The sequence below is a fragment of the Palaemon carinicauda genome, chromosome 8 (genome assembly GCF_036898095.1).
Source record: "Palaemon carinicauda isolate YSFRI2023 chromosome 8, ASM3689809v2, whole genome shotgun sequence".
In the NCBI taxonomy this organism is placed as follows: domain Eukaryota; kingdom Metazoa; phylum Arthropoda; class Malacostraca; order Decapoda; family Palaemonidae; genus Palaemon; species Palaemon carinicauda.
The window spans coordinates 113,698,318-113,716,012 of record NC_090732.1 but is presented as its reverse complement, the minus strand read 5'-3'; the positions used below and the strand labels follow the sequence as shown (position 1 = coordinate 113,716,012).

At 32.9% G+C, this 17,695-nt stretch overlaps 1 protein-coding gene across 1 annotated transcript in view; it reads left to right on the top strand.

Annotated features, from left to right (window-relative positions):
- The window catches only part of LOC137645410 (serine/arginine repetitive matrix protein 2-like), a 93,833-nt gene extending 78,367 nt beyond the window's left edge, over nucleotides 1-15,466 (top strand). The window contains exons 3-4 of the mRNA XM_068378214.1: nucleotides 11,417-11,726; nucleotides 13,627-15,466. Coding sequence (XP_068234315.1) covers nucleotides 11,417-11,726; nucleotides 13,627-14,605 — 1,289 coding nt within the window. The 3' untranslated portion in view covers nucleotides 14,606-15,466. The remainder of the gene's footprint in view (nucleotides 1-11,416; nucleotides 11,727-13,626) is intronic.
- Nucleotides 15,467-17,695: the final 2,229 nt, after the last annotated feature.

Here is a 17,695-nt window from a genome sequence, read left to right as displayed (position 1 = left end):
TAATATATATATATATATATATATATATATATATATATATATATATATATATATATATATATATATATATATATATATATATATACACTGTATATACAAATAAAAGTCTATACTTATTCAAGTAGGATTGTGTGCTTATGCATATCCTATATACATGCATGTGTAATTCCTCCCTCTTTATCTCCATCGAGGGTTTTCTTTACCTCGAGGGAAAATGAGAGGTGCAAAAAGAAGTCGAAATAACCTTCACGGAAATGCGAGGCAGCTTGGGCACATCACGCCTGGAATCAAGATGGAAGCGGCCAGTCACGATTCTTTTGGATCATGGGCATCCAAAATGACCTCTCTCCTTTCCACCTACGCTCCAGAATCCTTTGGAGAAGCTCTTGTCTTCTTCTTCTCGTGCTTAGTTACATCTTTGATTATACATTCTTCGCCCTGTTACGTTTTCTTTGTAAATGTGCGTGTTTCGTGTCATGGGTAATTTTCATCGTTATTCAATATTTCCTTATCGTCGTTCCTGTCATATATTTTACGTTGATTCTATACTAATTTCCGTACTATCTGTTTTAAATTTCTTTCGCTTCCATTTTAATTTCGAGAAAATATAAATCTTCCTAATTTAATATTTCCCATTTTCTTTCTAATTTACTATCACAGTTTTAAATTTTGTCTATTTGGTTAGTCCCTTGATTGTTATTAACCAGTATCCATCATAAAAGAAAAACCCTCCACCCTGCCAGTAGCCTCCCTACATCTTCACTTGAGGCTCTTCGCCCATCCTGTTGCTATCACTTTCACCCGTTGGCGTCATCCACTGTGGGTGAACAAGATCCGTATACGATCAGCCAGGAAATCCGGATGTTCAGTTTCGAGTTAAATAAAAACAAAATTAAGCCTCGGCTTCGGATGATACAATTTGGGAGAGAACCAGCTATACGACACGCTTTGACACCTTAATTAGAGAGAAGGATTACTTAAGGGCTTTATCACAGCTTTAAAGTTTATTGCGGTTATGGTATTTAGGGTAATGCAAACTAAGTTCTTTGGAAAAAGATTTCACTTTTGTCAAGGCAGTAATATACGGTGATGATGATTATTGTTGTTGTATTTGTTACTTCTGATAGTATTGTAGTAAGAGGAAGTTAGACAACGTAGAGAAAATTATTCTACATCAGAAGGCAGGTGTATGAAAGAACATTGATTAGATACCACTAAAAAAAATTTACCATCACTAACTAAAGTAACAAGTTGCTCTTAGCAGGGATAATAATATACAAAAAAAAAAAAAAAAAAAAAAAAAAAAAAAAAAACTTATATTTTGATGTTTCATAATAGTAAGATTATGTATTTTATCAGTACGAAGGACAGCTTTATAAAAGTGAAAGTAAAGTTATTGAGTAATGCATTTTAAACTTTAGTTTCCTGTATCTAAGACCGAAAGGGAAGCAGAATAAGGAATAAATCATATATTATATTATTAACTAATTTCATCACGATCTGAGTTGTGCACGTTTCTTTTTTTTCTTTTTTGCTAAACGTTTACCCAAATGCTTAACAAGAAATTCACCATCAGACTCATATATTAAAGAATTCTTCATTTTTCATCGGTGTTGTAAGATAAGATGTGGAGGAGGATTATTCAAGAAGGGCCTGAAATCCTTACATAAATTAGGAAATGTCGAAATATGATAATGAAATAATTTCCTTTATTTTGTACAGTAAAATTAAGCACAACCAAACGAAGCTTCAGATTACCTCTTACTATTTGGTTGAAGTTTCCAGAAAAAATGATGGATAGCTTTTAATTATTTGGCGGAAGTCTCCCTTGAAGCATTGAGGATTCATATTACTAACAGGTTTTTTACTACAGCAGTTTTCAAAATCACCTATATATTTACTTTATGTGAAATATAAAGGAAAATATTAGCATGGTAAAATAAGCTTCTATTTCCAATAAACCGAAATATATTTAAGAACTATAATTATTGATGGACATAAATATACCAATAAAAGGAAAGAAAAAAAGATTATTGTATTCTAAGAAACAGTGAAGGTTAAAACCGAAGGGAATCTCTCCTTTCTTCAATATCCGTTCATTTACCTTCCATCCTCTCGGAATATTTGGAGTGTGATATCATCCTCTGCTGGACAAAGGGGAAAACATCTTTGTCTGGGTAAGCATCAGCTCTCCGAAAGAGACCGATTTATTTTGAGAGCTTAAGACTGTGAGATGCGAAAAACAAAATTGAAGATATTGATGATAAGGATAAGAATGATTACATCAGACTTTTCAGCAAAATTTAACTTGGTTATACGAAACGTACTTGATGATGAGTAGGATTTAAAGATCTCTGAAGTTTATTTGGAGTAAACCAAGAAAAATGTACAAAATTATTGCGACATTTTTCAGAGAGAAAATACTGAGGAATCTATTTCAAGGCAGTTTCTTTTAACATACGGTATGCAAGAAAACTGTTATCTTATTTTTCAGTTATTTAATTTCATATTACGTTAGTATCCCGCATTCTTGGTATAAAGGAAAGTATGCCGGACTGTTTTTCAGCTTGGAAAAACATGACTTAAAATGACGTTATTTTGCGCTAAATCCCAAATTAGCTATAAAACAATTATTCAAGTTTTTCATCTCTCTCTCTCTCTCTCTCTCTCTCTCTCTCTCTCTCTCTCTCTCTCTCTCTCTCTCTCTCTCTCTCTCTCTCTCTCTCTCTCTCTCTATATATATATATATATATATATATATATATATATATATATATATATATATATATATATATATATATATATATATATATATATATATACATATATATATATACATACATATATATATATATATATATATATACATATATATATATACATACATATATATATATATATATATTATATACATATATATATATACATATATATATATATATATATATATATATATATATATATATATATATATATATATATATATATATATATATATGTATATATATATATATACATATATATATATATATATATATATATATGTATATATATATATATATATATATATATATATATATATATATATATATATATATATATATATATATATGATGTGTGTGTATGCCTGAACTGTGATAGATTTTCCCAGAAGTCGGAATATTAATGTAAAATGCAAGGAAGAATCTGCTGAACAATAGATGTTTATTTTTATCTTTTTGTTTCCTCCCTCACTCCCCCAACCTTCCCCGTAAAGAGAGAGAGAGAGAGAGAGAGAGAGAGAGAGAGAGAGAGAGAGAGAGAGAGAGAGAGAGAGAGAGAGAGAGAGAGAGAGAATGTTCATACAGGGGTGGCCAATGTCCAAGAAGAAATTGCTTCGGTCATGGCTATAAATATAAGACTATGATATGTTATCTCTTTTAAGGGTCAAGATTCGACTCGCCTTGTGCTCGTGTGCAGAACGAAGAGTTTTCGAAGGTCGCACAGCCAGCGGACCAAGAAGTGAGATGCTTATTAAGGGAAAAGGTCTTAAAAGCATGGTTCCGTTTAGTCTACCATGCGTGAAATCATTGCATGGTTTTGCTTTCTACGGAATCACTTGATTGTGCAAAGATAGTATGCATTTATTTGCTTTGTTTATTGAGTATCTATATCGTGTGATATTTATCGGAACAGGAGCATCTTAGTGTGATTTATAATGGACTCTTGTAGTCCCTTCGTTGCAACACTTGTCTCACCAGTGACCAAATTAATTGTGGTCCATTAAAAGCAATTGCGCCTTTGCTGACTAAAGCGCTGAGTTACGTATGTGGTAGATATTCGACTGCACTGGGTCACAACTAGATGGTATTGGAAATTTTAGTAACAACCTCTTCCTATAAGACATGCAGTCAACCATTAGGTTGACAACCCTTGGAGCCACTCCCTAAATAAAAAAAGAAAGACTAAGTTCACGCATACACACACGTGTACTGCCGATTTAATTATTTATCCTACTTTTGTGTATTCTTTCTGTTTCACTGATATAATTCACACAGTCCCATGGCTGATACCGTAGCTTAGCACATTCTATATATATCTCTTGTATGTTATGTTGTTCATTTCACACTGTACTTCTTCTGTATATAATACATTTGTATGTAATCTCCTGCTAATGTGTTTTTTTTTTTTTTTTTTTTTTTTTTTTTTTTTTTTACAATATTAAAATGTTTGGCAGTTACGCATTGTAAAATGTACTATAAATTTGGTATCTATTTACCGGCAAGATTAGAATGTTTTAAGTGTGCGTCAACTTCTTGGACATTCGTTCGCATTTCTTTGTTTTCAAGATATTGTGGATTCAAAAATCGTTATTAATTATCTTTCTCTTATAAATAAAATGTTGTTGTTTGTTTAATCATGGTATTAAGAACTAGTTCCTTTAAATATATTAATTTGTTTCATATTAATATTTCTGTATGTATGGGATACTCTGTTGAAGTTTTAGCAGTTGAATAGCGACACAATTCTCTTTTATCAAATGAATCGAGATGACAATTAAATTTAATGAATTTCCTTTAGATGAACATGGCTCGTTATATTGCATAGGATTTCCAATTGTTGTATTATCTACTTTTTAGAAAGTGTTGAAGAAAAGTTTACTATTGCCCACAGAAATTTCGTTCAAATAAGTCTTGAGATTTCTCAAAGGGTCTCCGTGTTATGACTCATGCGTGGATGTTTTTTTATCTATATAAAATGTGCCCTTCGCACTGGAGCCTTTAGATTTCAAATTGTGGTTAAACTGGTACCGTAAATGATAGCGTAGAACACAACGGTTAAAGTAAAGACACTTTTCATATCTGTGGAAAGTGACTACAAAGCGTTCCACGTGTTAAGGGAACTGAACAATAAAGTTTAGATGGTGATGCTTATAAGTAATGTTCATATTCTATAACTCATAAGGAGTAGTTTGAAATCTTGATTGATGCTTCATTGTTAGCAAACACGATGAACGATATTTTGAAGTTCAAGATTTAAGTGTTTTAGTGTGGTATTGGAATTTGATACTAAAATATTGTTATCCTCCTCCATGAATTAACATGAAGTATTTCTCCTCCATTCATTATTCTCCCATTCAAATCTAGGTCAACTTATGTGTAATGGCGGATATATTTGAAATGAGACATTAGGTTCGTAGTTTCCTACTCAACAAAACAGGGACGTTGAATCATTCAACCAGATAATCCGGGCTGTATCAGTGACTGGTTTTAAAGGGAAAACAATACAATAGAACACACTTGGTACTTAGTAAATAAATCATGCACCAGGTAAATCTGGAAATGAACTAAAGTTTTGACTACATGAAAGTCACTGTAATTAGGACTAAAGTTTGCATATGAATTCCCCTTGGCGTATACGCAAAGTCATATAGTTTATTTCAATTAATTTGTTAAAACCCAGATAGAGTTGACATCAAATCCACCTTTTCTCTTGTAGTATTTTGGGATGGGATGTGAGGAATGTGAAATAAGGATTTTTTCAAAATACTTAAGTAAATAGAGAATAATGACAGTATGATGTTAATAAAAATTGTATGAAAAATATGAATTAAAAGCGTTGTCTCCTATTTCCAAATGTAGTTCTTTCTTTTTCTAGTCTTTCTTGACACTTAACCGATCGATATTTCTTGAAAAAATTGATTGAGTATTCCATAACACTGTTATAAACTTACCTATAGGTTATGATTGACTCAGATTCTAAAGTTATTTCCTTGATTATTTATCTTAGAGTACACCAGGGACATTCTGTGTGTGTGTGTGTGTGTGTGTGTGTGTGTTTACTGGCACCATTCCATAACAAAACTAGAAAAAAAAGACTTGAAATCTGTAGATTGAAAAACTCTATTTTAATCGTTTTTTTTTATTCCCGTGGAGACCATTACATTTTTAATATGCAGTACACACATGTAATAAACTCCTTTTCGGTTACATACATAGGCTACATACATACGTACATCGCAATAAATATATTCTGTAAAAGAACTGTAGTGCATTCATACATTACATCTTTTATGTCTCTTGAGCGATTTGCAAACAGGAAAAAAAATGCGTTTCAAAAGCCTTTTCTTGGAATCCTATATGAAAGTTAGAACCGTAGATAAGCCAGTTCTTTGCTGGACCTATTAAATGAAGAGGCGAATGGACAAGGTACTATTTTTAGTTCTCCCTTTTTTTTTCTTCTTTCATTTCAAATGTCCTTTTAGACAAATAGAGAGGATAATTGTTTAGGTTTTATAATATGGTGAAAGGTAATAGTGTAGTAATCACCTTGTCGCAACACTTTTAAATTTCACTTTACTGTTTCGCTTGATTTTATTTTAACAGTTAAGTCGAACCCATCAACAGAAATAGCTGAAAGTATTTCAAGTTTGAAAGATAAACCACAATTTTCTGGCAATGAATATCTATATGTATTCGACAAAAATAGCGAAAAGAATGCTATTTTACAGTTTTGGAGATGTGAAATCAAGAACGAATGTAAAGCCCACATACATTAAAAAAAATGAAGTGATAAAGGAAATAAACGAGCATTTGCACGGTGCTTCGGCAGTAACCGTTGAAGTGCCTGTCGTTGAAATATGTTTAAAGCGCTAGACTGAAGAGAGTCAAGATCAGTCATCTACAATTATAAGTTCTTACAGAAAATATTTCTCAAGCCGCGCAAGGAGTACTGCCAATTTCAGACACATTGAAACACATTTTAAGGAGAAAAATGAAATAAAATTAACCTCGCTCCCCAAAATCCTGGTCATGTTCGTGAATTAGTGAGCCCCTTTTATTATAAACATGTTAAGGACTGTGGTGAATGCGAGAACTTTTTTTAATATCAGGTGACACAATTATAACTTTAGGGAGGTAGAGCTAGACTAATGTTTTAATAGAATCACAAGTGTGCTATGCTGGTGGTACCTTTAAATTATATCATGTTGTTTACACTGGTATATATAATTGAGGGGAAAAGGCAAGGAGTTAATCCAGTTTTGTATGCTTTATTGCCATATAAAAGGCGTACAGCATATGTACGTATGTTTTCTATGGTTAATGACGCAGTTCCAGGATTAAGACCGAAAAAGAATTTCCTGTGACTTCAAACAGGAGGCCATTCCTGCGATGGAGGAATATTTTCCGGGGCTAAAGATAGATGGTTATTTCTTCCATTTAGCGCGCGAGGTGTAAAAGCGTCTTAAAGATATTTATGTAACAATAATTCCGAATTTGTACTAAAAGCTAAAATGAGTATAGCCTTATGCTTTGTTCCTGTTCCACACTTGGATACTTACATCGATACCCTGTCAGAAGAGTCGTCATTAGAACTTCAATCGCTTATTAATGGGTTTAATGACCATTACATTGGACGTCCAGTGAGATGGGGGTATGGCAGATCGCCTCCGCTTTTTCCTTCAGTGATATGGAACCAATCACAGCCCATGTAGCTCAAGCGGGGAACCAATACACCAGAACAGTTGCTAGAGATGACCGCACTTATAATCATGCCGAAGCAGCCCATAGAAAGCTATATGCTAAATTCAGAGTTCATTGGAAATTTATTGATGGATTGAGAAAAATTCAAAAGAACCGAGATGTATAGCCCAATATGAACAATTGGTTCGTTTACCAGGCTTCTAAACAACACTATCAAAAGTGTGGCAGTAATGTGGATTTGACAATAAATACCAGTTAAGCAATACAATAATGCAAAATACCTAAGAATGTATCAGAAAACTGATTTTGTAGGTGCTGTTCAGTATGGTCCCCTGCGTTATAGGAGCAGGAAAACTGTCATTAAAATAAAGTATGTAAGACGATTACATTTTGAATATAATACTCCAATTCATTAAGAGGACACCATTTGAATATTTGCGTGGCATGGCCCACAGTTGTGAATTACATTCAATTCTCAAGTTTTAATCATTATTTGGCAGATTTTCAGACCCGAAATAATCTTCATACACGAATGTGTAAATGTTTTATATGTTTTTAACATGAGATATGATGAAAAATTTTGGATAGATTGAATCCTGGAATGGATTATAAACTCCACATTTTCTATTAATTTTTTTTTTATCTAACTTTTATGTCTGCACGAATCCGATAAATGTAATGATATTAAAGCCCTTTATCTCAGTATTACTCGCACTTATATTTCATGTTCCATAAGATGTTAATTCTTTCTCAAGTTGGTTATCGGTATTTAAGTTTTAAATCACGGAAAACGCAGATTCAAAACTTGAATTCATATTTTTTATATGTACAGTATATCTGTGTGTGTTTGTGTCCCTCAGTAGGGGTGGATTCCCCAAAAAACTATAATCACTGCCTCACTCACTCTTAATGAATTATAGTTGAACCATATTTTTGGCCGAAAACCTTAAAAACATTGGTGCGTGTGTGTAAGCCTGCACATGAGTCTTGGCGGCTTGCAAAGCCATAATCTCTCGGTGGCCACGGCACAGCGCGTTATTCAACGATATCTCTACGTGTTTCCTGTATGTTAAACCCCTTATTTTCGATACGTTTCTTAAAACTTCCGAATTGTGCATACTTTCCATATTAAATTACTTAAATCCATATTCTCACCTCACTCACCTTCTTAGCACTTCTACGTCAAGTATCTCCTCGTTTCTAATTTGTTCTATTCTTCTTGCACCGCCTATTCTGCATAATCAATTGTTAATCTCTAATAGCTTTAGCATGTTTCCTTTCGTTCACATTCATTATTTAAACGTCACTCTTTTGATTATATTGAGGATGTGTTAGCAATAATACATCTCTACATCTGTGGTTTATATGTATCAGAAAAATTATATGTAGGTGATTGGCTGAAAACTACATTGACTTGTTTTTTTTGAAGTCCAGGGAACTCTGCCAGTTGCGTTTATATTCAATTAAAATGTGGAGGATAATTTATGCGTTTACATATACGTTGAAGTTATCTGGAGGAATCCTTTCGTGGAAATAATGCATATTTCATGTTCATCACGTATTTAGACTTTTAAGTTCTATTTTGATAAAGCTACTAACAAATGAATTTCCATCTATTAGCCTGTGTTTATCTCCCCATTAATAGAGTCCAAGAAAAAAAAGTAGGCAAAAACCGCAAAGCCACTTTCACGAGGTTAACCTTTTTTGCTGACCATGACAGGAGGCAAATATTATAAAAAATAATCTTTTGATATCCTGCTTTTTCGCGCGCTTCCGTCCCTTCTTTCATCCTTGCAAGTAACTGTTACTTCTAAATATAGAGGACAATGGGCAAGTTCTGACGCAGGTCCCGTTTTAGTCCTTATTTGAGATATGAGTTTTCGCAACTCAGGACAGATTTGTCGTTTTACATTATTGTTTCTCATCCCAGAGTCTTCATAAACTGTACTCCATTTGTTATTCCCACTTGACTGATAGCCCAAGATTCCCCGTCCCCGGTACAAAGTTTATATGCGATTCGACAAGCAAGCAATGCCAAGAAGAATTGTAAATAAAAATCCCTGAGCCATCTCTGCCATGTAGGCGGACTGAGTGTTTCAACCCTTATAGTCTTGCTATCCTAACCGGCGACATTTTCTATTCTTGTTGTGTGATTTTTGCCAAGAAGTTTTTAAAAATACCTATTGGTTGTAAAATTTTGCCGTTTCATATTTTGTGCCCAATTTTTAGGAATCAAAAGTAGTTTAAATCATAGCCGAATTATATTAGGATTTAGTTGTATATATTTTTTTAGATAGTGAATTGCAAACCCTAGTGCCGAAAAGTTTGGAATTTTCCACGTAAATGTCTGTTTGAAATCATTTTGATCGAAGAAAACTTATTTAGACAAATAATGGTAAGGTAACGTAGTTTTATTGATGTGAGCACCGTATACTTCTCTATTTCTGCATAAATTAAACCTTTGCCAATATATTTGTATAACACATTTTCCTTAACTTGTTTATTTTATAGTTTCCTTATTCATTTGAATTACACTATCCCGACTGACGAAGAATATGTGTTGAGAAGCCATTTTTCATATTATTGAGGTCAGGGTGAATACCCAGGCTATGTGGGACATTTGGGCGTAAGTGGGAGGATATAAGGAGTGCCATAGAGGAACACCTCTTATTTATCCACTTTACTTTTCTCTGTTCATCATAGAGTATCATTTAAGAGATTTGGGGGAAATTAATCTCTTATTATGCATCATCCATATAGTATTTATGCTTGCATTTCCTTTATAGGGTTGAGCATTTTTCAATATATGCTAGAGAAAGTCTCGTAACCATATGAGGAATAAGAGACAAAACGGGTTTCCGGCAAACTTGGCAGTTGGCTTGGCCCATTCCTGGTTAATTCAACAAAAAACCTCATTTGGTCAAATATATAAGATTAGACCTAATTTTTAAGATAATCTTCTGTATTCTGATAGATGTAAACTCATCACTCAATCAACTTTAACAACGGAAGCTTGACCTTTGAATGGAGTGTTCCTAGTATGTCAGGAAATAAAGCTGTGGTAATTATTGTTATATTGCATATCATTTACGAGTGTGACCAGTAGACTATAGAATATATATTTCAGGCTTTGAATAATAAACTCCAACTTACAATTCCACATAAGAAATAGTTTTTACTGGCTCCAGTAAAAATATATTCCAATTTGACTAACCATGTGCTCAAGATTTTAAGTATGCCTTTAATAGTATTTGGTTCTAACCTCAATCATCGTATATACAGTATATATATATATATATATATATATATATATATATATATATATATATATATATATATATATATATATATATATATGCATGTGTATTAAAACCATGATAAAAGAGTGGAAAGTCTAGTACTTTCCATTTCCACTTAATGGTGACAATACTATATATTTTATCCTCATGTATATATACAGTATATATATATATATATATATATATATATATATATATATATATATATATATATATATATATATATATATATATAAAACATATATATATATATATATATATATATATATATATATATATGAGTGTATATATATACAATGAGTGTATATATATGTATATATATATATATATATATATATATATATATATATATATATATATATATATATATATATATATATATATATATATATATTCCTTTTAGATATATCAGTCAGCAAGAAAGATATGTACATTTCTGTCCAATCTTTTGTAATGCTAATTAGTCTGCAGGTCAAATTAGGCTCGGTATTATGAAAGGAACAGATGTAAAATATACTCAACCGTATCAATATATGCTTGACAAACAGTTTCATTGTATCCATTAGATGTAGAAACCCAGATAATTTTTTCTCTTCATACAAAATAGCAATATATTAAAAAGTAGTGGTAAATATATACTTTTTCTTGTTATAGACGAGGAATGGGAAGCTCATGGAAGCACTGAAGTCCGGGGAGAAGCTGGCCTAATACTAGTGCAGCCATCTTGGAAGGGGGGCCGAGAACCAACAAACCATGTGCAGGTTAGAGGTGCCCCAAGAGGCAGTCATCCTCAGCAGGTGTATGTCCCAAGAAGTCAGTCACCAACACGAGGCCGCCCCCGTAATCATTCTCCTGTCAGGATTCGCCATGGCTCGCCCATCCGCACCCCAAGGGATGTGTCCCCTATTAGACCAGTTCACCAGAGGAAGACTCCTCCAAAGAGGCATCACAACTCAAGAGAAAGGTAAGGTTTACATCACTGAAAAAGACAAAGAGATGTCTAGCTAAAACAGAATTAAATTTTGACTGTGATCTAGTGTTGTAAGATATATTCATATCTTACAAAGCCGCGTACGCTTAATACTTTTGATGTGATATTTTTCTAATATTTTTAAGTAATCTATATTGCTGCATTGTAATGTAAAACATCGTGTTAGAAACTAATAGGATCAAACAAAGTTTTCCATCAGTATTTATTCAATGATTAACCAAATATAATGAGAAATTCTCTTGACACTGAATATGTCTTACTTATAGTAATAATTAAGTTGCATCATAGTGCTATTCAGACATATTGCAGATGACGTCAGCCTTGTCATCCTTAGAAATGTTAATTTGTTATTACGTAAGGCTGAAAATGTTTAATATTGTGCTGAATGATAGTCTGCTAATTTTTCTCATCTAAGAGCATATAAACTAATCGTATCACATAATTTAGGTCTTTATTTAATGTAATACAGTACTCTTTTTTAGAAATATCTTAATAAGTAAACATAAATATTTTCATTTTTTTTTTCTTCACCAATGAGGTAATTCTTTAAAATAAAAAAATTATCTGCACATGTAGTTTATATGGTTATCTAAAATTAATTATATTTTAATGACCATAGTTATATAAAAGCATACTGCATAAGTAGCATGGGGAAGTCTGATTTGCACATGCGCAAAGTTAAAGTCCTCATCGTATTACATTAAAGTTGAAAATTAGCCATTAAAGTAAGAATGTATATGTTGCCTTGTACTGTATAGTTTATTTTTTTTTTTGTAAGTCGCAATTGCACCATCTTGAAACTTTTTTTTTCTCTTTGGATTGATCTTATAAAACACCATGCATACGTAGTCTACTTAAAACATGAAATTAAAATACACATGAAAACTTCTTTCAACAGGAGTAAAATTAGTATAAATTTTTATTCACCCAGTCATATTTATACTTCAGTAAAGCTTACATGCTAAATAAAGTTATCTTGACCTGTTTTCATTTTATCTAATGCATTGTGCCACCAATAACAATCTTACAAATCAGTTATTTACAGTTGTATTTAGTACAATTCATACCAGACTTTTACCTACCATTAAACATGACCAGTTAAAAAAAATATCGATGCTAAAGCCTACCAGAAAAAGAAATTAGTACTTTTAGATAAATTGTGCCTTTTATATATCAAAATGAGCACAATTAAAAAAATCCAGCACATCATCAATGATAAAAAGTCATAAAAAATATAAAAAGATTAATCATTTAATAGTATACAGGGCTCTAGCAAGATAGTGGCTAGATTTATATGGTACAACATAACCAGCATATTCACGATTAGTTTTCGTTTAACTAAACTTAAATATCTGTTTAAATTTTTGTTATGCAGTTTAAACTTACTTTAACACACTGTTAATGGCAATCTGTGCTAACATATACTATACAATGACCTCATGTTTATACATTTTTTAAATTACCTCAGATCTTAGGCTTCTTCACAATGCAGTTTTCTTGATGCTTGGGTTTACCAAAATATTTATATTAAGTTTCCTAGACTCAAATATCCTTTCATATATATACTGTACTATATCTTATGAACGCAATTACTATAGGTGTAAAACCTATTTGTAATTTCCCTCCCGTTGGTCAAATTCACTAAGCACAAAATTAATGTCCTGTTTATGATTACCTTAACTAATTTCATAATGTGATTGTTTTATGCAATTGTACTGAATTAGGAAAAATGTACAGTTCACTATACTCTGTAAAAATATCCAGTTCAAATCTCCCCAAACTTTATGCACAGTACAATATATGAGAGTAATAGCTAAAGTACATATACTGTAGTATTTGACTATAGTTTTAACTTTTTTTTTTTTTTTCTCAGGAGTGAATCGCCTGTCTCTCCACGAGAGAGGTTCCAGGATGCAAGAGATAAATTCCGATCATTAGAAAGAGAGTGGCAGCGACATGATCGTCCAGACTGTCACAGCCGTTCACATGCCCAGCCAGGCATCACTCGTACTCCGTCATGGGAACCTCATCCAAGGCCAACAGGTGGAATGAGAGAAAGCAGAGGAGGACCTATGGACCATCTTCAAGGAAGCCGAGATGAGGGAATGTGGCCCAAGAGTGATCGTGACACAGGATATGGATCTAGAGATGGGTTGTTAAGAGAAAGAAATCGTGGAAGAGATTATGATCGTGGTTATGGCACCTGTGACACACGAGACTCAGATCCTTGGAAACGGGAAATAGGCCGACGTACGCCAGACATCTGGCAAAAGGAATCCCGTCCCCATAGCCCTTCTAGAGTTCCAAGAGGCCGCAGCCCAACAAGGGATTACAGAGTTCCAAGAGTTAGATCCCCTGAACGTCCAGACTACCAAAGGGCAAAATCCATGCATGATTTGAGTCAAAGAAAATGTACACAGGAGGAAGAAAAGCGAGCATCTAATGACCCAAGGCGACGTTCTATGTATGATCAGGCAGACGACCCTCGACCTCTAAGGGAATCTCGGTCTGGACGCAGATATAGATCCCAGGCCAGCCTTCGTCGTCACAACTCTTGCAGCTCAGATTCATGCCATTCTGCAGGAAGCTATAATGAAATTCCCACAAACAGAAGGTTCCCAGGGTTAGATCGAGCAACAGCTCGGCCAGACCCATTAGAACCAATGAGGTCCCCCTCATACAACGGTCACCTTAACCAAAATAAACGAACATACGATTACCCAGTTAATGGCGGTACTGCTGCTGTTCATATTAGTCGAGCACAACATGACGATTATCGGAGATTCCGTTATGACCATTCAGTCACACCGCAGTTCATTCGCTCCACATCAGTCCCAACAGCTCAGTATTGAAATTAATGTATTATCATTTTATAAGTGATTACATGTTCCAGCCATCCAGTGCAGTCATTTTTTGTAGTGGACAGGTGATTTATATATTTCTGTATATATGTGCTTATTTCAATACAGTACATACATCATGAGGCAGTTAAGGACAAGTCGACACAGACGTATAGCTTTTGCTTGATCTCCCTGAATAAAATGCAATGCCAGAGTGTTTTTCATCAGAAAGTCTTTATGAGTGAATCATATATCTAATGTTATGACTTTCATATGGACCTTCTGTTTATTGACAACTACTTTTATATATTGAACTATGTCAACAATCCTTTTGTAACCACTGAGCATGGAATACTATTTCCACGTCAGACAAAATCATAATATTTGTTGATGCTCTGATGCATGATAGCAAGCTATGGTGTATTTGCATACTAATACAAAGCAAATGAATATGCATATTTCTTACCATTTATTATTTAATATTATAAGGTCTAGATTTACTATAAAAAATTCAAGGTTTGTCGTACTGTATGGTAGGTTTACAAGAACGTTTTGTTTTGATACTGACTGAAGCAGTGAAAAAAAAATATATATATTCGTTATGGATCCGTATTTTCTCAACTGTTCAATTACTGAATAGTAAGGAACAGTGCCCGAGATATTTTTATATGCTGTATCTGTAGATAGGATTCATAAAAAAGTACTCTTTTTGAAAAGGATTTCCAAGGAAGTAAATATACCTTTGAAATATTTAATAATTTGAGTTTCAAGAGAATTACATTGTTAAAAACTAATTCTAATAATCCTTTTGCAATAATTCATTTGTGGTTTCCCAATACTGTCCTGTGAAAAATATTACACGTCAGTCTTGATTGCCATGTGTATTTTTACCTTTGGTGTAAAGGAACACTTTCATAGAAAGCAAGAGCTGTCATTAAACTTTAGCGAAGAAGCTAAATGCCTAAATGGCAGCTTTTAAAACTCGGACCCGTTTTTTTTAATTACATGCTGTGAATATTGTTAAGCTTTTTAAACATATACTCATGCCACCGACTTGTATTAAGTATGTTGGTAACCAGCTCATTAATTACTATAAACATTAAGTGCCTCTTGTCAGGTGGATAGTTTTTAACTAATTTTAAAAGGCTGACTGATTTTAATAAACTTTCGGATGTTATTACGTATAACTTATATGATGATGATTGATTTAAAGGAAACAAATTGGGTTAATTTTTCGGCTCGCATAGGGCTAAGCAGTTATTTTTCCACTGGATCTCATATGGGTGGCCCAAAGGATTTGTTCCATGCTAACATTTTGATATCTTAAAGGCTACACAGCAGGAAACAACCGTAGTTGTAGTTTGTTGTGAGAAAAAAATGCTGTACCTTGGATTAAGTAAAATCTATCTACCTAGCAATGATCAGAGTTCATTCCGTAACTTGTGTATTCTGTGTCAACTTGAGTTAACTCTGACCTGTACTTAATTCAGCCTTCCTAATGATTGTTCATGTATATAGTCCTGAACTAGGTTAAATATGTTGATCAAATTCCACGGCCATTTTTTTTTCATGATATGCAAATAAATCACTAAAATTAGGCTGCAAACTAAATTTCCATTAGAATTGTTTATCATGCGTAGTACTCCAGTACATGCCCTGGATATCAACTTTTTTGATTAATATAATCTGCACCCCAAGGCCTGGTGCTAGAACCACAAGGTTATTCAGCACTTTGGATATTACTTCATGTTTTTTTTCCTCTCACAATTTGTAAGTCTTCAAAACTGTATTCATTAAAATATGAATAGTGATAAACTTTAGTAAACTATGCATGAGAAAAATAATTTACAATATAGTAATATCCACTTTACTATTATCAATTGCCAGTTTAACAAATGTTTGTACAGTGCTGCCCAAACACTAGAGGTCTGCCATACATTTCATCTCCCATTTTAGGTGTTTAGGTAGTCGGGAAACAATTGCTAATAAAGGAAAGGCTTAAATCCTTGATTTATATATCCTTGATGCCCATTACATTGTGCTTATGAAACAAGAAGTTAACCCTTCTAATAAATTAAACAATTTTAATTTTGTTTGCCTTAAATGGAGTCGTTTGACTCTATTTTCAACAAGTAGATTAAGTGGATATCATGTATATAGTGTGTACAAATGTGAAGTTGTTTGTAAATTATGTGACAACTCTTTCAAACCATTGTATTTGTGATGTGGTATATCTTTAATAAAGATTATCAAGGGAGAACTCGTTGTTGTTGTTTTCCCAACGCAATGCCTTAAATCAACTGAATGGCAAAAATGTTTCTTCAATGAAAAAGAAAACCATGCATGCTTTTAGTCCAAAGTAATAACTTACAGTATACAGTAGTTTTAAATCTCATTATTACAGGTCCTAAGTTACTAAATAAAATCCATTAATATGGGTTCCTTTAATGACTCATAATGAAAGATTACATTTAAAAGAGAAAGGTTCACGAAGCAGCAAATTAAATAAGCTTTATCGTCTCCCAAATGCTATAATGGGAAATGTAAACGAAAAGAAACTGCCTTATGGATACAGTGACCAGGAACTAGCGAATAATTATCTAGTATTCATGAAAAACAAAATTGAAAATATAACCAGGTCATTTGTAAATATGCAACGTCAGATTAATGATACAATTGACACATAAAATGAATGGGATTTAACAACACAAGATGACATCACCAGGATTATTGTTGAAAAATAACACTTAAGTTATTTTTTTGTTTACTGTTTCTTTTTATAATGTGGTAATTTGATAAGTTTTTAAATTATTGTTTTTTATTTTAACTTGCATTTTTAGTATTCAAATAATTTTTGTTTACATAAAATGATGACAATTCCTTAATAACCTGTTAAAAAACAAGATGGTTTGGGTCGTTGAAGAGATTTGCTGCTCGTTATACATTTCTTACAGAAAGGAGAAGTGGAAGGCTTTTCATGAAAATAAAAGTTAGTTCTTAGCCATCTTCACCAGTGACAACATTGGATTTGCTTGCCTCTTTATCGTCATGGTGAAAAAATAAGTGATCTGTACCATGGATCCGCATCTTACGTTGCCTTCT